Genomic DNA, 26,181 nt, shown 5'->3' on the forward strand with positions numbered 1-26,181 from the left:
ACAAATAGATCTCTACCAAAGCAATGAAATATGCCATTTGTGTGGGACAGTTGCATTGTACGGAATTGCCCTTCAGCTGTATGTATTAGTTCTGGTTTTAGTTGCCATTCTTTAAAGGAACAGCATAAAAGGGAAGAGCAAATCACTTTATTTTCCACGTGTGTCTTAAAATCTTTTCCTTCTAAGTAATCGTTTTCTACTGCAGTGAATAATTTGTCAATCCCATTGCTGCTACCTGTGAGTTAGCCTTCTTTTGACTTGTCAGTTTGCAGCAGCCTTTCTCTAATTATGTATGCAAATACATTTGGGTGCACTACATCAGATAGTACTGCTTATCTGCATAATGATGTTTGCTTTCTAATTTTTCCCTTATTTAGTTTACACGCTATTAATTTTGCTCAACTGGTGAGGAATGCAGGGAAGGGAGGGAAAATAATAATATATCACTAAGTAGAACAAGAGTTGACAGCAGGTTACATATTAAAAAAGAATAATTTTCAACCACGAGGACCTGTTCCAAAGAGTAACCTCTACGAGGCTTTGTGAATCTTTCTGAAAGTGTTGCCGATCAAACTGTTCCTTTTCACTCTGAACTTGCAGGTTGTATTTTCTGCTAGTAATTAGAATAGTCTCTATTGTGAACAGATTAAATATTGTAAATATTATAAATGTAACTTTCCAGTCTGTTTTGAAAGGTTTTGTGGCATTTTATGTCTGTGCTTCAGGCCATAGTTTAGCTAACATGTTTTCAGTGTCAAAATAATCAGCTCCTCACCTTTTTTGTGATAGTGTCTCAATTTGTGAAGCCAAAACAGTGATCTAGATCGACAAAGCTGATCCAGCTGCAAAGTAACTTGTTCTATTGTTGTGGAAGAGGATAGGTGTCACTCACTCACGAGTTTATTTTTTTTAGTGTTAGTTAGAAAGTTATCTTGATCACCTCATGGCCATGAAAGTATTTATCGATATAATTAAGGAATAATGGGTGGTGACAGAAGGACCTGCTGAAGTTGGTACAGGCAGCACAACCACCAAATAGGTGTGGGCTTGAACATCACTATCCCCAGAAGAAACTGTCTGGGGAGCTGAAAAAATTGAGACAATGTCTGCATTAATGCATAGAGCAGATCTGTAGAAACATATCAGTAACACAAAATACTTTGTGTCAAAAACCTGATGTCTGCTTTGGGGTTTGTCTTTTACTATGGACTAGCTCTTGTCTAGTCCCAATGGCTTAATGCTCAGTTGCTACTGGAGCGTACTCAAGTGTGATTCAGGAGAAAATCTCCCAGGCAGTTCATTCAGAGCAGAAGCCAGCCCGTGTACTCTGAGATGCTGGGCCACGACATGGAACAAAGCATGGAGGATGAAGAAATTCACTTTACAAGTGCACTCCGTGTACAAAGTAAAACCTCAGTGTAGATGCACTCCAAAAGACTTACTTGTCCACAGTGACAAGAGCATGTGGTCGAACAAGGAATTAGCGATGGCCGCCTGAGTCCGATCATCATGTTATAACTTCCAGGCAAGCTTCCTTCTGAATTCCCTTTATTACTAAGAGGGGCCTTAAAGTAGAATAAGAGGATGACTTAATAATTAGCAGGCTCTAGCTATATACACAACTGAATGGTGCTTCTGCCAGCGTGAGGGTTCAGCAGTAGTACCTGTGACACCAGTGATGTGTTCAATTAGTGTATTGATACTAAGAAGCATGTGACGGCGTAAAGCACAGGGACTTTCATTACAGTTTTGGCAAACCTGAGCTGAAAGAAAAAACAGCACAGATGGCTGAAAACAGTAGCAAAATGTTCAATTTCATGTCTGCAGAAATCATTAGACAGCGGTTAAAGAGGTGTTACTAATGCGTCAGTTTCACTTGGGGAGTTACGTTTCTGTAATGTCCACTAAAACAATGATACTTCTATTTTTGTTTTTAAGTGGAGCCCTTGCCAAGTGCAGACGTGTTTCTCTGCAGCCATGAAATGGATTTATCGACAGTAAAGACGACACAGATTCTTGCAGTGGCTTCTGTTTTACTTCTGCCAGCTCAGCACAGTAAGGAAGCAGTGGCATGGCTGTCGTTTGCTGTCCATTGCCAAAATCCAGTCTTATCAGTCTTACAGTTATCACAAAAGTAGCATGTTGATTTCATGCTGACAGTAAATGAAGATGACAGTTCTTATATGGTAAATAAGAGGATCAAAATGTGACCTACTTATCATGACATGTTAAATGTTGCTTAAATACAACATTTTGTAGTAAGTAAACCTTTGAAACTTTCTGCAGAACTTAGGAGGACTCTGGGCTGTACAACATTTTTATCAAGACTGTTTTTAGAGCACAGTGCAAATGATTAGCCGATGTTTCATTATGGGTGCTGAATGCTTCTTACATTACTGCAAGGAATGAGGAAAAAATCTCTCAAGTTTTTTGGCTGCAGAGTTAAAAAGCATGGCTTTAGTGCAACGTGTGACAGTTGCACAGCACTGGTCAGCCCTGTAATCACATCTTCTCCGGAATGCTAACAAAATCCTTTACAAGCATCACTGGAGTAATACAGGGTCATTTATTGATCTTTAGTCTGTGTGAAGAACCGTGGTCTTATTGATTCATCTACCATTTACAAGCCTCTATCTTGCTCTTAAAACCCCTTTTTATTGGTACAGTTTGGTAGTTTCTGTTTGCTTTATAGGTGTATTTCCTCATTCTTCAGTGGCAGAGAGGTAAACAGATGTGAATAGGTAAGCTTATAAATCTGAAAATTTCCATGTGAATTCAGTCTCCAATTGAATTTATTTTCTGGATACATAAATACTTTTGAGCTTGCTGAGGCAGACAGTTTGTCCTGAGCTGAAACAGCATCTGTGTTTCTAGAAATCTAAGATCAGTTTGAATTTTTTCTTTACAATTCTTTCATCTCTCAAATTTAATCAAAAGATCATACAACCAAATTAAGAAAATTATCCCATAAACAAAGTTTGATCCCACCTAAAGCACATGGGAATTTTGCTAACGGGTTCAGTGAGAACAAGACTCTTCCTGAAAAGTGCATCCTTTGTAATATTGAATATACAGGTCCACTAATTTGGTGTTTAGTAGGGCTAAACCACCACTGTTAACTGTTCTTATTTGTCCTATAAAATGTTGTCTCCCCGTATGTTTTTCCTGCTACACTGTACTGCTCTTATTTTTGTCCATGATGGGGACGCTGGAATCTTGGCCATGCAGCCACTGCAGCTCCATTTTTATATAATATCTGGCAGGTTTCAGTGCCAGCAGCTGTGTGAGGAGACCTCAGTAACTAGAAATAAACTGAGCTAATGCTGCGCCTTGTACCTCCTAGGGCAGAAATGCTGAGGTTTTCCCCTGTTTGGATGAATGCATTGTGTGTTTCTTGTATAAAGAGCATGCTAGGAGAAAGAAAAATAAGAGCCCCTGTAAAGATTTGTATGTTAGTGCCTCTGTAGAGGCCTTGTATAAAATACGTGCTGAGTTTCATTCAAAGGCTTACTTGTATTTAGTGTGGATTTCAGTCTGTTTCTAATGGATGCAAATGTGAGTATGCAGTATTCTCGAGTAGGCTCAGGAGTTTGAGGGTAGTGTTTGTGGTAGTAAAGGCAGATGAGCTGAAACACAATTTTTGAATTTTTACATTGCTCCGAAGGACGCTTGCATGTTGATTCTTAGGAATTTTAAATAAGCAATGTGTTGAGAGGTGAGTGTCTGAATTCCAAAATAATTGTACCTGAAAAGCTGTCATCTCTTCAACTTACTGTTATATATCTCAGCAAGTGGCAAACTTTGAATATTTTAAGATGTTTCAGAGAGCATCATCACCAGTTTGGCCTGGATGCCTTACATCTTGGAAAGTGTCAGTATCACTGTTGAGGAGTGCACTTCCTTATAATGAGACTGTTTTACAGTGACTCAGTTTTTCAGAAATGTGTATGTTCATCGTCCAATATGAAGTAATTTTTTACTACAGTTATGTTGACCTTGCAAAAAATACATATATTTATTCAAATCATCCTGGGGGATTAGATTCCTGTTTGCTAACTAGCACAAGCTTCAAAGAACATATCATGCAACCAGCAGCACATTTTTTCAAAACCAGGGATGCTGGGTGGGCCAGTAAACCCCCATGACTTGTGAAGTTTGTTCAGGGATGCAGCTGAACTCCCAGCTCTGTCTACATGTTTCTTGGTTCAGGCCAGTATGCAGCATGGATGTCTATCAGCTCTGTAGCTGCAGAGTCTTGTAGGACTGAGCGTGATGGCTACCACACCTGTACCAAATGCCCAGCTTTCTGAAGCTGCTTGGATTCTAGCAAACTGAGCGTCTTCCACATAGCTGGAGAGATGTGTAAACAAAAATATGATCAGTCAGTGATTGTTGATAACATCCTACTTTCAGGTAACCTGTGATTCTTTGTATATTTTCCAATAATGTTCATGTTTTTTTCATTTTTTTCTATACATATTCTTCTAACTTTTCACAGTTCGCAAGTTGATATTCACATAATTAAGGGGGAAATTTGCAGTGGATACTTGCAAAATATTTCAAGTGACATAAACAAAAAACAACCAATCTACTACTTTCCACCTTCACCCCAGAAAACTGCTTCTTAGAAGATGAAGCAATTAGTAATGTCGGGTTGCCCAGAGACCAATATTAGTTTCCACAGTATTTTTTTTCTTCCTTGTCCTTGGGACCTTCAGCATGGCACTTCGTAATCTTCTGCCACAAGTTTTTTAAGTCCAGGTATTACGTCAGTACATTTTTCTAGTCCCATTGCTCTAGTTTCGTCTTCCTAAATATCTTCTGCTGGCTTTGAATATAGTCTAATGTGAAGGTCTATTCTGCATATTCTGCATCAGATCCTCTGTCACCTAGTCCTCATTTTCCAGTACTCATCTGATCAATTCCCAACTGTTACTCAGTTTCTGATTTCTGCTGTGAAACCCCAAAATGGACAAGCTATTTCTGTGCTTTATTCATAGAATTTTACAGAAATTGGCCAGTAGGAAAGTAAAATAGTGAATTCCCTTTTCCTTTTTCCTTTTCCTCCAGGACAGTTTCAGTCCAAAGGGCAGTAAAAACCGCTATGAAGAGCATTGCTGGTTTTATGGCCATACAGGATTCACAATCTGATAGTTGGATGCCATTATAAAAGAAGGTGAAAAACAAAGCAGAGAATGAGCATCAGTGGGGATTGGTTGCTCGGTTAGGGGGTTTGGGGTTTTATGGAAAAGCTTGTCAAACTATAAGATGACCCCAAACTCCAGTGGATCATTTTTAAAACGTAAGGTACTTGATCTTTCAGTCTTCAACACTTCTTCTTTTGAAGTATTAAGATGATGGTGACTTTGATCTTGTCCTTTCTTTCCTGCTTGCCGTAATTCTTGGTCAGAAATGTCAAGTGTTCAAAAACTGGTCTGTCTATGTGCATTTCTTGTGTGATCCTTTCAAGGACAAGAATGAATTTCACAGCACTTTTGCCGAGATGGGTTTCCACTGAGAATGTGGGTCAGAGCCCAGCAAATAATAATCCACATAAACAAGCTTTCAGTCTTTGTAAGAATCAGGCTTTAACCACGAAGACAGTAATAGCCATTTTGCTATTAATATTGTGTACAGTAAAAAGGCTCAACACCAAAAATCCCAGAAATTGGTCTCCAGAAGGCAGGCATGTTTTATGCTGTCTTCCATTGTTAATGATAATGTTGCTCTGGGTTTGTATGTTAAAAATCCTCCTATTTCACCTGTGTATCTCTGAAGAGTGGGTGAAATTCACTGCCAGCAAACTAAAACAACAGCCGTCATTATGAATTCAGTTCATTTCAGAAAGGTACTTCTTGCTTAAATAAATACCATTGAACACTACGTTTAACCATGTTACGAAACTGGATTATAATAATTCTTTGTTCAGTCATATAAAAGCTCCCTGTTCCCTCTACTTAACAGAACGTGGTCAGCCACAGAGTCAAAAAAGAACAGGATGTGATCTTGATGGATCTTAAAGAACCATAACTGTTATGCAAGAACAAGCTGGTTGACAGGCGGCTGAACATGAGCCAGCAGTGTGCCGAGGCAGCCAAAAAGGCCAACAGCATCCTGGCTTGTATCAGGAATAGTGTGGCCAGCAGCAGCAGGGCAGTGATTGTGTCCCTGTACTCAATGCTGGTGAGGCCTCACCTTGAATATTCTGTTCAGTTTTGGGCCCCTCACTACAAGAAGGATGTCACGTCACTGCAGTGTGTCCAAAGAAGGGCAACAAAGCTGGTGAAGGGTCTGTAGAGCAGGTCTGATGAGGTGCAGCTAAAGGAACTGGGGTTGCTTAGTCCGGAGAAGAGGAGGCTGAGGGGAGACCTTATTGCTCTCTACAACTACCTGAAAGGAGGTTGTAGCGAGGTGGGTGTTAGTCCCTTCTCCCAGGTCAGCAGTGATAGAATGAGAGGAAGGAGCTTCAAGCTGCATCAGGGGAGATTTAGATTGGATATTAGGAAAAATTTCTTTACTGCAAGAGTGGTCAGGCATTGGAACAGGCTGCCCAGAGAGGTGGTAGAGTCACCATCCCTGGAGGTATTTAAAAGACGTGTAGATGTGGCACTTCAGGGCATGGTTTAGGAGACATGGTAGTGTTGGGTTGACAGTTGGACTCGATGATCCTAGAAGTCTTTTCCAATCTTAATGATTCTATGATTCTATTCTAAGTTTTTTTCTAAATTGACTAGGTATTCCAAAGTAGTTGGACCTGGAATGTAATGGTATTACTGTATAACCTGTCCCATGTAAGTCCAAACAACAGATCCTCTTCCACATTAACATTTCTATTATTTAGAGGCTACAGTGGTAGGTAAATATATATCCTAATTCTTGGTGGTGCAGATGGAGAAGTGTAGAACTTTAGGTCTGCACGATGGTTAGGTTGGATGTTAGGAAAATGTTCTTCCCCCAGAGGATGGTGGAGCACTGGAACAGGCTCCCCAGGGAGGCAGTCACAGCACCAAGCCTGACGATATTCAAGAAACACTTGGACAACGCCCTCAGACACATGGTGTGAATTTTGGGGTTGTCCTGTGCAGGGACAGGAGCTGGACTCGACGATCCTTGTGGGTCCCTTCCAACTCAGGACGTTCTATGAATCTGTGATTATAGGAATATCAGAGAGAAAAGTACAGACAGAATCACAACTTATGTCCTGATATGCCCTTTATTTTCTCATAAGAAAATAGTTTATAATGCCTCTAAATCCTCCTGCTAATTCTGCTGTAGAGCAGTGGAACATAGTACAGTGTGCATCCAAACAAGCTTGAAATGCAGTGTGCTAATTTTAGTCAGTGGTGGCTCAGAAGGTCAAATCTTAGCAACAATCTATAGAAGAGCGCCCACTCACCACCACCACTTCTTCTCCCATATGAAAATCTATTTTAGATGTGCTATTTAATGCTCCAAGTGGAGCTCATAGTTTGAATATGTGCAAAATTAGAGTTTGTTTTCATGGATTGCAAATGTTTTTAATAAATACTCCAGGCTTGATAATGCTGAAGAGTGTTTTTAGCATACACTTCATGTTAGGGAGTTGCCTAGCAAGTTCAGTGAAATGAAAATATTTGCTCTGGCATGCAAGCAAGTTCTAGAAGAGCTTAGGCAATATTTCTGCTGCAGAAAATGTCAATTTAGACCTGCCCAAGTTCTGCTCTAACTTGTGAATTTGATTTTTCTAAAATAAAATAAGAAAAGTTGTTTGGTTGTTCTTTGCTTCTCCCTCCATGCTGAATTAGAATTCTTTTATCAGATATGCTGTATGGTTTTGTGTTTTATTGCTTTGTTGTGGGGGTTTGGGTTTGGGGTGTTTGGTTTGGTTTGGTTTTTTTCAAGGCCACTTTATGCTTACCAAGAAAACAGCAGGAAATTAACCTAGGGAATTTGAACTGTCTGTTAAAAATCACCTATTTAATATAACCTGGTTGTAGTTACTCAACATATAAGAAGTAGATTGGTGATTCAATTTTGCATCTTAGTTTATGTGCGCAGAGAAGAACCTCTACAGGTATTTGTACTCTCTCTAGCCACGGTCTCATGGCTGTCAAGGAAGGTCAGTAAGGTGAGGGGACCTAATGGAGTCAGAACCCTTGCATTTCCTTTACAAAGGTTAAGGAAATGAGTTATTTCATCAATATAACATTATTCTTAATACATTTGGCATGGAATACTAGTATTTTACAGGTGAATTTTGTTTAGTTTTACATAATAAAATTCTGCTATATTTCAGGATACCAACATTTGTCATGTGTTTGACACACAATATAGAAGTTAGAAGTTACATTTTAAGTTATGCTTTGGCGAAGAGAGAGAGATTGAATATCATTCATTGCGTGGAGGTGGGGTGAGTGGATGTGTTTCGAGTCATGAACCAGTTATAAAAACTAAGGTACTTTGTCAGGAAGGGAGACGTGGATAAAGGCTGGAAACCTGTCTGCCTTCTTGAAGGAAAGTAAAAGGTGAGATGAAGGAGGAGGAAGAGATATCTTTGATGTAACCTACCTCAGCTAGATAGGTTAATTATGGTTTTTTCTTTTATTTTTACACCTGTGTCTTTAATATATGCTTGCATGTTGTCCGTTTTGAATTTTATGAATTAATGTATGCCCGCTTTATTTAAATTTGGATTGATGCTGGATAACAGCAAAGCGTAAAGTGGCTCTGTAGACTAGTAGTGTAGAACACTTCACACATGCTTGTCCTCCAGTGAATTTTTCATGATACCTAAGGATTAACAACAGGGGACCCCTTTGATCCACTTGGGCCATGCAATGAGTTGGCACTGCAAGAACTAGCTGAGGCAGCAGAGGTTTCTTCTACCACCTGTTGGTTACATTCTTGACGTGAATCAGTGTGTTAGGGTATACACTCAAGCACCAAAGCTTGTGGGGAAAGTAACACTGTAAAAGTGTATTCACTTTCTTTGTGTGTGTCTCACAACCTGAGAGACTGCTGGAAGGTTGTGTCAGTACATTATAACTGAGAGAAACATATTTTGGTTTTTATACAAATAATGGCAGTAGTTCCACTTAGCTCCGAGTTGTGTTTTTGAACCATCAGTCTCAGGCCTAAGAACTTGAGCTTGCAAGAAAACCTAGTCATTAGATACCTACCTGCTCGCCTGGGATAATACTACATAGAACAATACGTGCTTTGAGAGGCCAGAGATTTCTAGTAACAAATGCAGTCATTTTTCCATTTCCTGTCCACAGTATATCATCCTTTAGTAGCTGCAGTTTGGAGAAATTGGTGAGGTACGTAGTCTACTCGTGCCTGCACAGCCTCTGGCATTATTCATCCACAACCTCTCATCTTCTACAGGAACTGGAAGTTTTCAAAATTTCAGAAGCCTTAGTTGCCAGCGTAGGTGTGTAACTCAGCAGCCATGCTTGAAGTCTTGAGACAAATCTGGAGATGTTAGTTTTGTTTTGCATGTTTTAACTACTTTTGTGGTTAGAGGAGGAGATCTGACAGGACTGTGTGTCTGGAAGGTCCACATCCAAGCTGTTTCCTTCCTGCAGACACCACTAGTCATTTTTACTTGGTGCTTGCTTTTGCAAGGCCTTAGTATGCATGTTACTGCAGTCGTGGTTGTACTACAAGAGAACATTTCTAAGTTGCTCTGCAGCTGCAAGAAAATGCTGTTTAGGAAGCTTCTTGCTGGCATTCCTAGAAGGTCTCAAGTATACCCATCTTCTTACAACGTTCACTGACAGGACAATGATAATGAAGTAGTGGCCCAGCCAGGTCACTCTCTTTGTTCGGTTGTAAATCATCATCCATATTAGAAATCATCAGCCTCTGCCTTGTTCTCTTGCTCTCTTTGGATCAGGAGCTTATGTCAACAGAAAAATCTGTAAGGACGAAAATTATAATTGGTAATTAAATTTTAGACAAAATAGTAATATTTCACCTTCATTTGTGTGCTGCTTGAGTCCTCTGATTCACTTTTCTCAAATTTTATCAGTTTACCCTGTGTATCCTGACTCAGAGATAGCCTGATCTGATCAGTAGGAACTAAAAGTAGCTTGTGAGTGCTGACGACATTCTTCTCAATGTCAAGCAGACCTGACAGCTGAAAAATCATGTTTTGTTTACATGCAAACACTCAAAGTTTTCTACCAGAAAGTTGAACCAGGTAGGGGTTAAAAAAAGTTGGTGTTATTGCATTACATCACAGCAAACCTGTGAAATTTAACTGATCTGTTCAAAAAAATGTTTTGAATTACCTCTGATGAAATGTGCTGTCACAGAACAGATCTTTTCCAAATTACTGATTTAAGAAAAAAGTTTGCAGAGCTGAAAACACTATGCACTGTTTAGTACAAAACACTAAAAAAGTGAGAATTGGAAGTTGTGGTAACTGGTAGAAATCAGTACCCAGTCCATTTCAGTTGTTACAATTGCACTGCTTGTGACCTGCTTTCTCTATAGGAATCTATTTACCTAATTATTTTTAAGTAGATAATATTTTATTTCTGTTGGCATTATTTGTTGACTTATTAATTAAGTCCATGCATCTACCTGTCCTGTGTATTAATTTCTCAGTAAATTCTACTAATTAAGGAACGTAAGTCAAGATTTTTCTGGTAAATGGCTAAAGATCAGTACAAGCAGCACACTGCATCCATTCCAATAATGCATTTAGGAGTTTTGTTAGCAGCCTTAAGGACTCTATTGCCAGTTCCCAGATGAACTTTGATGGTACCATTCACATACAGAAGCAAGTTTCAATAGATCATCATCAGGTTTTCATTGCCTTTATTGAGAAGGTTAACGATGAAAGGAAAACAAAAACATACCTAAAGCTAAACCAGTCTGAAAAAAAAACTTTGAAACAACGTGTTGAAAGCTTGAGCTGCTACAATGCTGCTTGCTTGCAACCCAGCACTAGCCACCATCTGTAGGAAGCCCACGGGGTGACTGTAGTGTACCTAGTCTAGCCTAGAGCCATCACTCAGAAACTCCCAAAATCAGCTGTCCTCTGGCTGCCATTCTCACAGTTTCCTGTTGTTGACAACAGGGAGAGACTCAGCGTGTATCAGCTCTTGACTGATGCTGATGGTCCATACAACTCTTCATTAAATGTCTTTTAGGGTAAGTGTGCTTGGAGTTGTGCTCATACTGGCAGTCCTGCCAGTTTACCTTTTGCATTGGGGCTTAAAACAGCTGTTCTGACACAGGTGGAACTGAAGGGGCATGGGCAACCGTAAGAAAAGTTCCTTACACCATTTCTTGTGCATATACAGTCACAGGAGAGTTTTAATACCTTCCATAGCCTGCCCCACTAGTTGGTTTTTGCTGTATTTGTGATGCATTTTTCTGGAGAAGCAAAGGAGTCAAGATCCAGAGTCTTGGTTCTTGCAAGTAGGAAGGAAATATGCCAGTGTACGCGCTGCCTGAGGTACCGTTTTAGAGTCCTGTGTTGCAGTCACTGTGTTGCATTTTGTATATCGATCATAACAAGTGTTACGGATGTGTCAACACACCCGCAGCACCATCTGATAACCCTTAGCATCGGGGAGCAGCAGGCATGGAGCTGCTCCACATGGGCTCCCTCCCAGCATCTGTGCCCCAGGCCCTGGGGCTGCTGCTGCCCAGCAGCAGGGAGGGGGCATGCTCCGCCACCCAACGCTCAGCACCAGCTGCTGATACCAGTGGTGCCAAAAATCTCTTCAAAAAGAAAAGTGGAATGGGGAAGAAAAATAGTTCCCAAGTTGATGTTTAGACAAACGTAATTTGTTAAATAGGCTGAACCTTAGTAGGTCTCGCTGCCTTCCACACCTCAGGGCACTTGAGAATTAAGGTACTTGCTTAGATGCTGAAATAGAAACTAAAGCCTCTTCCTTTCACACACGTTTCTGGTAATGCTGGTGCCACTGCTTGCTGTTGTCCTGTTGATCTTTTCTGTTGTTGCTGTTATAAAGGCTGTTGGTTTTTAATCTCTTCAACAGCTGACATACTGTTTTACCGTTTAATCATTCTGCCACTGTCCTTGCAGACCTTAGTGTTTCCATAAGGCAGCAACTGTCAAATATTAGCCAGGATTTAGTTATTTACTTTAGTTCTTTACATAAGAACTTACTTACAGCTAAGGCATGCTTTTTATCTCTCCGGAAAGATACATTTACTTTCAAGGAAGAACAGATTAAAATGTGTTCTTTTTATTTGAAAACCGTTTGCTCCTTCCTTTTCTGAGTCCCGACCTAGCGATGTACATTGGTCCTTTAAAGAAATGAGGAACGGGGGTGTTCGGGGGCAGGGGGTGTCTAGTGTTTTTGATAAAACATGAAATGACAAGTCTTCCACTAAATGATCATTCTGGGCGCTTAATGAGAGTGTTTAATCTTTTATTATAGAAGGCGGCTGACATTTTATTTCAACTACACTTGTGCAAATGCAGAATTTAAAAGAAGTGAAGGTTCTGTAGCTTGAATAGTTACAGCTTTATCTTAGGAATTACTGTCAATACTGTGGCTGCCTTAAAATAGCGGGTAACGTTGACATATTATGCTTGTCCCTTCAGACTTTAAAGTCTATCTCTTAATGCTATGAAGAGAGGAGTTCTTTTTGATATTTTAAACATATATCCAGTGACTGTAACTATGCTATGGTTTCTAAGACTGAAAAGATGCTAAGAGTTTCATGCAAAAGAGAAGGAGAAATGTTATTACTATTACACAGAAATCCGGAAAAAAATTGTTGACAGGATTATGGTTTTTTTTGTATGCGTAATGAAAAAGCACTAACTTTCTGTCATTCTGTTTAAAAACTGAATTTGGATCAGGTGGCTTTTCTCCTTGGTAGGAAAAGCTTGTCAGCTAGCCCTTTGGCACAGTTTGCTTTGTGCTATGGCTCTATTATACTTTGGGGAAAATATTTTGAACCAGACAGTACGTTGTGGCAACAGTACAATCACATCATCTCAAGGAGCACTTGGTGACTTGCTTGGCAAGGCAGCACTCCATAAATGATAGCCTCAGCAGGATTCAAACTAAAATTATTTAAAACATTATCTACTGCAACTCAATTAGATGCAGGAGGACATTTTCCCTTTGTTACAATTTTATTACTATATCAGTTTAATTTTTTATTATTCAGGACTAGGTTTATCGGCTCATATTTCTTAAGCTTGTAGGACTGAACATTGTAAAATCAATATTTCTGCTAATTAAGGTGTTTTTGGGGAGTGGATAATCAAACAGTATAGTGAATCATTAAAACCTTACGTGCTACTATTGACTAGCATTATTGGCACAAAGAGACCAAACCTCTATGCCAGGGACTTTTTTCCTTCTTATATTTTTACAGCAGAGGCAAAACACATTCAGTAAAAATTGATGTTCTCAGCATTTAACAGTGTAGACATGGACTTTTATGGATATAAAAGCAAATGCAGTGTGTTAAAATTCTGGTCACTCCTATGTAGCATTTTCTTTCCTATCATTTAACCTGGCAGTAAATGGTGTCAGACTTCAAGGGGTCTTACTCTGTTTTGAAACAGATGGAAATCTCCTGCATCTTATGAAAGTAATGGATCATTTCTAATTTATTGCCGATTTTTGCCAGTATCTTTTTACCAAACCAAAAGATGGTTTCTTCTTGTCTGTCATTGACTAATGCTTGGTTTTGGTTTAGTTTTATGTGTTTACATTAGCTGTGGCCTACTAGTACTTGCTTCTGGGGCTGTTACTGAACAGACCTGTAAGTGATTATTTGCTATCACGTTAGGAAATAGCTTCCCTTCCCCCAGTTCCCTTACTATGAAGCTAGCGACTGCAAGTGGGACACTGGACATTGTTGAACATTGTCATTTTATTCTATGCATTTGACTGACCTTTGCCTTAGTAACCTGAACTCAAGAACCTGGGGTCCACTGTCAGATCCAGAGTGACCTGACTTTGCTTTCCTCCTGGGCCGGCCCCTTGCATGAACAAACTGCTCAAGATCCTTTATCTAAGAGTGATACCTCTTGGGCGGGGTTACTGCAAGGCTGTATCGTGTGCAGGGGCTGCACCTTTTTTTGAGGAAAGTAGAGTAAAATAAAGACTGAAAATACATTCATTCACTTTTCAGGTATAAAAACTTAAAGTAAAAAACTCACTAACCTAACATGAGCCAAGCCAAATATTGCATCTGCTCAGGCTGTTTTGCTCTGTGCTTTTTTTAACTAGACCATGACCTAAGGAGTTGTTCTGCAGTTCTTCATAGCCTTCATGATGAAAGGGAACTTGCATCACTGTAGAACTAAGGCATCAGAGTTTAGCTGGGAGGTGGTGAGGGTGGACCTAAGGAGAAATTACGTCAAATATCATCAGAGCCACAGAAAATTATGTGTTACCACTGTATTTGCCAAGAAAGTTTCTCCCTAAAATAGTTGTGATTGGGCATTATTATTGCCTAATCAGAAGTTCAAAGGAAAAGCATTTTCTGATGAAAGCACAGTATTTATCATTCTTGTTTCTAAAATTAACTTCCTCAGTTTGCCTGGGAAGTTTTGTAACACTCACATATTGACTCAGGCAGGCTGTAGTAATTAGGGCAAGTTTTAGTCCATCTCTTACAATATCCTTTAACAATTCAACATTTCCCTCTGTGACTGAAAAAAATTTAATTTATGTCCCTTAACATTAGCTGGGACAAAGTAACCCAGTGAGACACAAGCTCTTGTGGTGCATGTTTCCAATTTACACATGTTAGAGGGTTTGTATCAAAATTAGAAAGAGATGGGCAGGTATTTGCCACTCCGTGGGACAAGCTGCAGTGTGACTTTGCAGGAAAGGAGTGACCTCAGGTTGCGACTGTCGCATTGCGTGGCTTTTGCCCTGCATTCATCAGAAGGTAGTTTTAGCTGGCATGGGAAGTGGGGGCCAGTAATGAAAAGTAGTAGGTGATGAGGTGTCTAGTATGTGGAGGAACACATGGGAGTTGGCAGTGACTCTGAATATACCTTCGCTTATTCAGTCGTAGCTTGCTGGTCAGTCCTGTCTGAACTTTAAAAAGACAGCTTGTGGACATATGAACTTAGGAAATCTGCTTTTATGTGTTGTTGGGTCATATGGCTAGATTAACATGGTCCTCTCTTTCATTAAAAGGCCTTGTGTAAGCTTACTCTGTAGTTGAAACATTTATAACTTTCCTTTCCTGAACTGATTCTCTGCTGGGTGAACAAGGAAACTTGCACTTAAGCTGTATCCTTTCCTCTAGAGAAGCCATTAATTTGGTTTTCTCCTGTGGGTGGTTGCTGGGTATCTGTAGGAACTTCTAAGAACTTAATATCTTTACTCTGCTGTAAAACTGAGTTGGCAGCTTCAGAAGTTACTACCAGCACAAATACGGACAATATAACCATAAAAAGCCTGTTGGGCATAGGAAAATGGTTTAAATGTCTCTTGAATAATTTTCCTATAACTAATTTGCAGTTAAAGAATGAGATTATGGAGGCAAGGATATACATGCTCAAAAATCAAGATTAGAAAATTTTAACTTATTAGTTAAATTTGATTTGCATGCTTGCAGTTTAAAGAAATTCCTAATTGGCCAGCTCTACTTCTTTTGTATTTTTTCCTTGCTGTTATATTTTAATGTAACTATTGATTGGATTGTAAGCTTGCAACAAAGTGAGAAATATTAGTCTGTAAATGCTGATTTGTACGGAAGATCCCATGCATCCGTTTGTAAGACTTTTTAAATATTTTTTTTTAATTCTTGCTGAGTTGAGAGCTTTTTCTTTTATTTGTGAGCAGTACATATTATTGTACCTCACATAGATTTACTGTAGGCAGTGTCGGAGGACCTAGAAAAATCTGTCAAACTGCTTTCAGAAATGGCAAGAAGTTGTCAACCCTGGAATTGTACAGCAAATTAGCAAATGTAGTGCCTTGAGGATAATACATTTTGTGTCAGTCTGCTTTTTTAGTGAAAGTGCAGAGAGAGCCCCAGTGATTAAGTCCAATGTTTAGGACACAGAAGTATTATCACATAATTAACTCTTTAATTTACCCAGGGGATTTTATCAGCCTGTTTTAAAACTGCCCAAGGTACTGGTGTAAAGAACATCAGGTCAGGTGGGCAGAAAAGTCTGGAGAAGTTGGCCATCTGCTTCTCCTCCTGGACAGATGTTGTCAGTGGGGAGCCTCTAACCTGAGGGGACTATAAGACTGAGCTCCCCGCCTGGTCCAGATGCTCTGTGGTTGTAGGTGGATATGGTTCAGGAACTTGCTCTTTCACAAATAGTTACCAGTCCTATTAGCAGTGGAACAAAGAGGGAAACTTCAGAGACTATGCTAGTGTGAAGTCAACCACAAATCTTTCCTATGTCTGTGCAAGTAAGGGCAGGTATTTATTTTATTGACTATAATTTTGGTCTGGAAGAGCAATGAAAGCCTGTGGCACAAGCACAGATGTCACCATTTTTTTAGTAGCTGAGATAATCCCCTTTGATGCTGGGTTAAACAATGGCCTCAGCTCTGCTGAATCAGCACCACGCCCATTTAAAAACAGTTCAAAAGTAATTTATACCAATTGTTCACAAAGTGCATTTTGAAACAATAGTCAAATTGAAGGAAATCTCTTGTCTTTGGGGTTTGCTCTAATTGCCATTCACTAAAACAAATACTAGATACAGCATGATTTGTTTAGTAGCAGCTGGCCACTACACCAGAAACCACTGAATGGGTTGAGAAAGTATCACCTGGCGTGATCAGAGTACAAATACTTTTGCATATGCTCCGACTCTGATTCTGTTGAGGTGCTGGCTGCACAGGAAGAATTGACATTTACCAGTATGCCAAAGGACAAAAAGTTCAAGCACTTGGATGTGTTTGGGAGGAAATCCGATTCCGTGGATTCAGTTACAACAGCAAAACGGCCAAATCTTGCCACAAAAAGTGTCTTGCATGGATCAGGCTGCCTTCCTCATCAAGCTCTCTCATGACAGCAGAGGGTAACCAATGAACACAAGAAAATAACCAAATTTTTCTCACTGACACATAAGTGGTGTCCCCTGCAAATCACAGTTTGATGCAGGCCGGACAGGCCTGTAACCATTTTTAAGTTGCATGTGAATTTTCTGGAAGGCAAGACCATCAGGTGACCCAGTATCATCTTGCTGCTGGTTCTGGGGCAGTCCCCAGCACCAAGCATCACAGGATGCAAAACCAAATACACATCATAAATAGTGAAGGATGCTTTCCTTTGCCTGTGAGCTACCACACTCCAGAGATCACCACACAAGGTCATGCTGTATTTATTCTGACCACACTCTGGTTCAGACCAGACAGAGCTGGGCACTCTGCCTTAGTAACAGTAAGAGCAGCCAGACAGGTTGCCTTTTCCTACTTGAACTGGTTTCTACTGTCAGATGGGTGCGGGTGTCGAGGTACTCTCCCAGCCTGTTCAGAAATGATGTCAGTTATTAGTCCTGCTTTCTCTGCTCCTGACTGCATGGATGTTAGCTGGTTGACTACTTCTGGTGTAGGCTGTTATCCTCCTTCCTGGTATGTGGATATTTGTACACCAAGGAAGGAATCTTCCCATGAGGAACTTACCACTTAAAAGCTCTCCCAAGAGAAAAATATTTCCGAGGAAAATAAAAATAGAGGGACTTTTTTTTACTGGTATTACTGTTTTATGAGGTCTAAGCAAAGTGATCAGCCATCAAGCTTGAGAGTTCAGAAGAAGTATAAAGTGCAAGTGTATATGGCAGAATTCCTTAGGAATTCTAGGACCCAAGGGAAAGGCGGGAAGATGTGCCAGAGGAGGTTTAGGTTGGATATTAGGAAAAGGTTCTTCCCCCAGAGGGTGGTGGAGCACTGGAACAGGCTCCCCAGGGAGGCAGTCACAGCACCAAGCCTGACGATGTTCAGGAAGCACTTGGACAACGCCCTCAGACACATGGTGTGAACTTTGGGGTTGTCCTGTGCAGGGACAGGAGTTGGACTTGATGATCCTTGTGGGTCCCTTCCAACTCAGGACATTCTATGAATCTATGATTCCTTGCCACAGCATGCTGGGGAGACCAGCAGGTAGATGAGTTCCAACAGGGATCAGACAAATTAATAAAGTGTGTTAAAATGGTGGTATGGTTGTAGCTACATGGCCCTGAAGTTATCAAAAAGCTGTGGTCACTGGAAGGAGAGGAGGCATACCAGCAGAAGGATGTATGCATGTGTGTCATATGCTCCTTTCCCCTGAGGAACTGCTGGTGGCTGGTGGTGGGGACAACATACTAGAAAAGATGGATCCTTGAATTGATCCGGTACCACAGCATTTATGTTCTCTTCTCTCTTATGCTGTTCTTTTCTCTTTGAAATGCTCTGGGGTTTGTGACATTCGTTATCTACCTCTACAGATGGGATCGCTTAGAAAGAAGTGATAATAGGAGGAAGGAACTGTTTCCCCTATTCTCCTTGGTGCTCCAGTCCAACCAGACCACCTCCATTCCAGGAAGGAGGCATTTATTTTTAATATTTAAACATTCACAGTAATGCTCCTAACTTCATAAAGGGGTGGAAGAAACATTTTTCTTGTATTCTTTTGTGTCTTCAAAAGCTACTTATAATTAAAAGAAGGGAATTTCCACATATAATAAAACAGTTTTATTCAAGTGAGCATGATGTTTTTGCACATATTAAATTTGCACAAATTTCTGAGCTATTATTTTAATTTGTGGACGAAGTCTTAGTTGGTTGGTTCTTAATCCAAGTATTAGCCTATCAGGCAATGGAGACCTGAAGTAGAAATTCTCCACCAGGAAAACTAGACTGCTTTAATTTGCTCTAGTAGGAGTGACATGGTAAAAATATTAATATATACAACTGGACACCCAGGGTGCACTATTCAAATGAATAAAGAGCCCTTAAGGTAGGCAGATTCTATTACACTATCTTGAAAGTTTTTTATTATGATACAAGTATTTTCAGAAATTCCTGACAAAACGAATACCACAGTGAAACTAGACCTTTTCTTAAAGACTAATACCATGAGGAGCATTGATATATAAGCTTTGTAGACTATGGAAGACTGGAAGGGTCCTCCAGAGGTCTCTGGTCTAACCCCCTGCTCAGAGCTGGTCAAGGTAAAGCAGCTTTATCTATAAAGTAGCACGTGAGTAAAATACTGCTAATTGCAACTCAAACTTCAGTTTAAGTAAGATTGCCAGTGTATGGAATATAATTCTTAAAGTAAATTCCTGAGATTTCTATATGTTGAGCTCTGCAAAATGGTTTCAAGTGTTGGTGGTTTTAGCATTACAGAGAACTGCTGTGTTTCGTAAGAAACTGGTGGGTTGCTACAGTCTTCTCATCCCTAGCTGTGAGGGCATATCAGCAGTCTAATTGAAAGAAAATGGGAGTATTCATAAGACACTCCAGAAATTTATTTTTAAGGGATAATACCTATTCCCCAGTAGTTTCTGTATGGCAGGAAATACTATCATCTGTATTGGTTGTAAGACCTTGCATATGATACTTTTTAGGAAGTATTTTCAACTCATCTCATCCTTTCTGGTATCCCCTTGATGGCCATGGATCATGGGACAGTAGTCATCAAATAAGGGTCATCTTTTCAAGTCTGGGATTGTAAATCCAGCACACAGAGCTAATTGGATTTAGGAACCAGAACAGGAGAAATTTGTTTCAGGGCTAGTATGACAGCGCAGCTACATCGTGTGGTTTTTAGTTTATTCAGCTGTGCATGTGTAGCATTGAGCAGGAGCAAAATATTGCATTGGTTAAGCAGCAAGTGGTTAAACACAGTACTTAGGCTTGCATGTTTAAGTGGAATTTTCTGGAATGTCTTTTGAAGTGCCACAATGCCATCTACTGGCTCACTTTTCTGTGGTTTTTCCCAAAGGGGATTTTCTTTTGTGCACAGGCTTATTTGTAAGGATTATACAGTAATTTTAAATAGCAAAATAAACAAGCTGGCATAGAATGAGCACGATATTTTTGGGTGTGTATGCATATGTATGTTAAAGGACATAATGATTACATATATTAAACAATCATTTCTAATCTCTTGCCAGTTAATCTTGCTCTCCTTTTGTTAAAAGTAACTCTGAAATGATTAGTACTGGAAGGTAATGGAGGAATCTCTGCTTACCGTTTTTGTACCTCATGGCAGCTTTTGTGAAAGTACCTTCACTGTTTTCTGCCTATAGTCAGTCAGTTTCCCTTTTTGTTTCAGTGTTTTCATACAGATAAATGGAAAGAAAATGAAGAAATATGTAAGCTGTCCAGCCACAAAAACTGGAAAGTGTTCTATTAGAAATAATTTCTGACAGGATTCATCACTGACAAATTCCTAAACTCAATATATTCCCCTTAACTGGCCTCTTTTTTTCTCCCCAACATGTGTTTAAACAGTCTTTTCAAGATTCATCAACAACCTTCCAAGGACCAAAATTCCATAGGCTTTCTAAAAACTGTTATGGAGAGGCATGTACAAGAAAATATTGTTCTCGGTATCAGGCTGCTCATACCATAAATGAGCAATGGGCAGTTATAAGAAGTTTTGATTAGTTCTTGGTTTTAATCATCTGCCTAATATTATCTATAGGAGTAACCCTCTGTCTTCCATTTGCTGCCAAAAGAAATGAATGGGCAAATATGAAAATGATTTCCCCAAAAACAGGAACTGTGGATACGGGTGAATACTGTTATTTGCAGTTGCACTGCCTGCTTTTTCTTGAAGATATCTGGAGAGTTTCCTCATTAGTTGGTTATTTTGTTTGTCTTCATAAAATTCTTCTTCAGTTTTGTTTTTCCCTGCACGCTCAGTTTTTTCCTAACAGAAATTTTTCACAGTCCTGCCTTTCTTCAGTCTGGTTAGGAGAAAGAGAAACATTGGTAATGGCTTGTAACACTTCGGATTGTTTTTTAAATAGATTTGTAACTCGCTCAAGTACAACTCCAGAGTCATTACTCAAAACAAAACAGCTAGAAAAAACTTCCAGCTGTTTCCTAAATGGCCTATAATGACGGTAAATACAAACATCTGTGCCCTGCGTGGCCTTTCGCCCTCTATCTCACTGACATTCAGAAGGTCAAGTGGATCTTGCAAGCCCAGTTTTTATCTTGTAGGAGCTGTCTTGCTGACAGCTGCAGAGCGTTTGCATATCCATGTGTGTGCTGGTGGAAGAGCCCGAGAGCTTTTGGCCAGCTCTCATGGAAAGGAAGGTGTCTTTGTGTTAAAGTTAGCGCTTGCTTGTGGCAGTGGGTTATTACACTGCAGTTGGCGTGCTGTACGCTGGGAGCAGTGAAGCTGAAATGATTGTTCTTGGCACCCGTGTTGTTTCTTGTCACATGAATGATCCGTGTCAGAGAGGTCGCACTGGGGAGCGGGTCTTGTTAGCAGCTCGGGCTTCCCAGTCCTTGCTAAACAAGCCACCCACAAGCCGTATGGTTGCTCTGCTGAGAGGAAAGCCCTCTGTGGTGCTTCCGTCGCTGTTTGGTTTTGGACGGGGTGTTTTGTCTGAGGAATGCTCTACTCTGTCCTGTGCAGAGGAACAAAGGATTCGTCCCTGCCCATATTTGGAATAAGTGCTAACCTCTCACTCCTAATTCTTATCTGTGCTGGGAAACAGCAGGGCAAGCTTCCATTTAGTGTGACACTTAAATAAGGGAGAATTGGCAAAACCAGAAGAGCAAACAGGATTATTTTATACCACTTCTTCTGTTACAATTTATCTTTTTTTTTTTTCTTCTGTGAACTGTCCTGTGCTATTGCAAAGAAAGAACTAATTAAGCCAGTTGCTGAAAGTGTTTTGCCACCCACACTACTGAAAAGAACTCTTTGTACAGAATTAGCTCTTACCAGCTGTGCTAAACCCAGTGATTTATCTCTGCCAAAAAAAAGAAAAAAGTGCTGCTATAGTTTATTCCAATTAAACAAGTTAATGTAAGCTATATCCTATATCCACACAAACACAGATATCTCCTGCTGAAAAGCTGGAGGGTTTGCAAATAATTATTTTCTTCCTCATTAATTCTTCTTAGTGTTTGTAAAAATGGCTGGGCTGAGGAGCAGTGAGAAATTAACGCGTTTGTGTATGGAACTGGCTGAGCATGAGCTTGCTGGCTGGAGAGCAGTTTGATGGGAGGACGCTGGCCTAAACTTGGGCAGGTTCGAGCGTGAAGGCTTGATTCGGCTCCGTGCTCGAGAGAGGCTGCAGGAAGACAGAAGTCCCCATGCCTTCACCTGGAGTATCTTCAAGAGAACAGGGTGGTTCACTGAGGTTGCAGCTCTGGCTCTGTGGCGACTGCATAATAAAGTAGACCAGAGTCACGTTTTTTGACTGGGGTGTTGGTTTGGTAACTGAGCTGAACCAGAGAATTGATCTCAGGGTGTCCATGGTACAATGAACAGCAAGTGACAACTCACAATCACAAACCGAGACTGAAATTCCACAATCCATCCTCAGTCCTAAAACATCAATGTCCTTTCTTCTCATCTGCTCCCTACTGAGGCTTTTCAAGAGTGTGGGCCTTCCAGGCAATGCTTTTTTCCAGCTGAAATTCCAAATGCTGATGCCTTTGATTCCCAAGAGCTGAAGGGACTACCTCTGTTCCCCTGAGGGTGTGAGAACAAGGATGTTGTGTGTTTTGTACGGCTTTCGCAAGAGCTCTTCCAAAAGAGGAGGAAAAAAAGAAAAAAGTTCTTTGACGCTCGGGTCATTTTCAGGTGTGGGATTTGGAGATACTAAACCAAGAATGACAGCTGAGCAAGAAAAAAAGAAATCTTTGGATATCCTCCATCAGACAAAGTCAGATAAACAAGGAAATTATCTTTGTGATTCTGTCAGGAACAGATGACTGTAGTTTAGTAATCTGTTAGAATTTTGCCAAAAAAGGAAGTCTTGTTAATGTAGAAAAATAAAAACTCTAATTTCTTTCCTTACACAGGTCAGCTAAACACTGCAATAGGGACTTGAGATGTAAGTAGTTACATAGATGAGGTACTCATTTCTGGGTGAAAGTACAGACTGGATCAAAAACATCCAACACAAAATTTGTCTTTGGAAATACTGATATATTTTCTAAAGATAAATTCAGTTATTTCTGCTCTTTCAAATTTAATTTTGTAATTTGAATGTGCACAGGGAAGAGCTCAGCCTGTAATCATGTCTGAGGTGTGTGTAAGGTAACACCAGTGCAGAGAAAGAGATATACTGGAACCTTAAAGTAAGTTGTTCCTCAGATAAAATTAAGTTTAATCCTTGGTTTTAGCTGTCTTGAAGGACTGGAAAAAAAGGTGTTTCTCTGTGTCTTATATCTTGGAAAAGTGTATGTGTTACAGGATTGACTTTTTCCCAAAATGCTGAAAGACCTTGTTACTTTAAAATGGTACTAAAGCACCTGGCAGCTTTATGAAATGCAGTGTGCCTGGTGCCATCCTGTAACCAGCGCTAGGAATCTCATTAAGGACAGTCTGGAGTCTTGAAGCAGATGTGTCACCACCAAATAATTAAACTGTAGCTAACATAAGTTCATGTAAAAATTCAGCAGCTCACTGTGGCTTTCACCTCCCAAAATATAGCTTCAGTACTAGACTGACATGCCTTTTCAAAAAAAATACTCTTGTGGCTCAAAGCCATTAACAAAACAGAAAACTTAAATTGCTAGGTTAAACAGTATTATTACAGTTCTGAATCACCTGAACTTTTCCCCTTCATGTTTGGGGTATTGGATAAGAATCAGAATAAATAACAAAACAAATCCAAGTTTATTTGGTTAAATACTGTATTGCCTTACCAGATGTACACAAGTTTGTTCCACTTGAAAGGAGAAATATTTGCCTTATTTGGTGCACCTTTCTGTAGTAGGTGATTGTGCCAGCCTGTGTTTTAATTGCTGCAGTTTTCCTACTAGTTACAGTTAATTCTTTTGTTCAAACAGGTCATCTGAGATCTGGGCTGAGAGAGTAATTATACCTCTCTGCACTTCTGCTACCTGTGTGCTTTCTGTATACAGGATCCTGCAAGGAGCGGTGTCCCATCAGCTCCCACTGGAGAGTCCTCAAGCATAATACATGTTGCGTACTTGTTTACCGTTTGTCTCATGGAGGTATTGCTGCAGGTGCACGTGCAGTCACGTGCTTTAGTACTGCAAATACTGTGAAAACTTGTTTATAAAAATCAAAGTGGAAGCGTAGCAAATGGGCATGGGTAACATGTGCTGTGTAAGATACTACCGGTATGAACTTTGAATGGAAGCGAGCACAGGCCCAGCTGGGATCAGAATAGCTACTGGCTTCCAAAGCAGCAGGTGACCAAGGTTTCCCATGCTGCCAAGCCAAACACATTTTCTAGAGCAATCTGCATTGCCTTGTGCTGCCGCACTGACAGCATTTTCTTCATTGGAGAATCATCAACTTTGGCTGTTCTCACCACGCTGGGCTAGCACACTCCTGCACTACTTTTGATTTGGGTGAGCCCCGACATCTTCTCTGGCATGTTTCATGTACATACACCCTCAGATGCATTTTCCCAGAACTATAGCCAGCCAGTCTTGCTTTGCAGTCCTTGGTACCTTAGTACCTACTGTCTCAAGATGTCTTAGCTCCTGAAGTTCAGCCTTTCCCAGTGCACACACTTTGATGCCTTGCAGTTACTTCAGGTATCGTTTACTTTAAAATATCATGAAGATAAAGCATGCAAGTTTTTCAAGGCTTTGGACATCATCATTTAGACAGGCAAACCTTATTTAAAAACACAGAAAGTCCATGTGCCGTTCACTGTCTCTGGAACGTTGTCTAAGTTCCGGTGGTTTGGGACAAAATCAGAAATTTTGCAGAAAATTTCTGGAACTAAGAGGGAGGATAAATGTAAACAGTGATGTGCTGTATTAAAAAATGGGGGTGGCGGGGGACAGGTGGATAAGTAATTTTCTGAAAGACGTTAACCTACAAACATGCCATGTGCATCCTTGTGTAACTGTTTTGCAGCTTTTCCCAGCAGCCATGTTCCCCAAATTACATGACAAGTAAGGCTAAAGTTGATTCTTTCAGTACACTGCATTTCTAGCATCTGACTTCAAATACAAACGCTGTAAAAGGTCTTTAAATTTTTGTCGCGCATAAAGTGGCAGCTCATTTAAGTTCTGCAGTAGTGCACAGTATGAAAGCCCATTAGTGGTATGAAATTACTTTATCACACTTCTCAGTAAGCCTATTTATTATTTGTTTATACCTGTCTATAAGGACTAAATTTTTTTCAGCGTTTCATTCCAAAAGTCTCTCACAATTGGTGAACCGAGAGGACACTGAGAAGTGAAATGTTTTCCTTTTGTAATGGCAATTTAGTCTTTGTGTATATTGTGGAGTTAGTTTATCTGTGATATACAAACATTACAGTATTTTCCTGGACATAGTGCAGAATGTGTATTTTGTGAGGGTGGCTGTTGTATTATACTACTGACAAAAAAGTAAGGCAGGCACTCGCACTGCCTTTGATGAATTCTGCTTATGTAGTCACTACAGAACATAGGGTTCTCTGTGAATGGTTTGGGCATTTACATACCAAATGTCTCAGCAACACTAGAATACCTGTTATACCACACTCAGCACAATGTTATCCAGGTCTTTGTATTTTCAAGTACTGATGTTTTGTATGCCCTTCCTTGCCACGCTCAGCACCTTAACTGAGTGATTTTTCTCTTCTGCATGCTATGTTGCAGAGAGATCAGCCTATATTAAGCTTCTCCCCTTTATCCACACGGGACTGACTCTTCAGACAACCTGCTGCTTCTGTGCTTGGCTTTCTGAAGAGTTTGAGCTTCTTTATGGAGGTAGAGGTTTTATATGTAAACAAGACAGAAAAGGCAAGATGCTGAAATACATTAGCAGGAAACAGGTAGGAAGAGAGGAGGGGTGGGAGCCTGGAGATTGCATGAAAGTATGCAGAGATCACAGTGGGCCAGAGAGCTGCCTCTGCAGATCTGCTTCTTCCTTGGATGTGTGTTGATCAAACCCTCACCTGGCTGTTTAAGGCCAAAATCAGGTCATTGCTTGATTTTCTGTGACCCACTGTCTGACATCTTTGTAAGGTTACTTTTGCAGCAGCAGAGGGATGCTTCTTCCGCTTGCAGCAGGCTCCTGCCCGTGCCATCTGCTGTTGGGCCCCGCGTACTTTTAAGA

General features: G+C 40.2%; 1 protein-coding gene across 4 annotated transcripts in view; it reads left to right on the forward strand.

Annotated features, from left to right (window-relative positions):
- Positions 1 to 26,181, forward strand: part of LYRM4 (LYR motif containing 4) — a 94,922-nt gene that overhangs the window by 62,390 nt on the left and 6,351 nt on the right. For 2 of the 4 annotated variants that reach the window (XM_075084112.1, XM_075084114.1), the window contains one exon: positions 5,071 to 5,176. The exons of the other annotated variants lie outside the window; for them this stretch is intronic. In XM_075084112.1, coding sequence (XP_074940213.1) covers positions 5,071 to 5,151 — 81 coding nt within the window. In that variant the 3' untranslated portion in view covers positions 5,152 to 5,176. The remainder of the gene's footprint in view (positions 1 to 5,070; positions 5,177 to 26,181) is intronic. 4 annotated transcript variants of the gene reach the window in all.

This window comes from Phalacrocorax aristotelis, chromosome 2 (assembly GCF_949628215.1).
Source record: "Phalacrocorax aristotelis chromosome 2, bGulAri2.1, whole genome shotgun sequence".
NCBI classification, from domain to species: domain Eukaryota; kingdom Metazoa; phylum Chordata; class Aves; order Suliformes; family Phalacrocoracidae; genus Phalacrocorax; species Phalacrocorax aristotelis.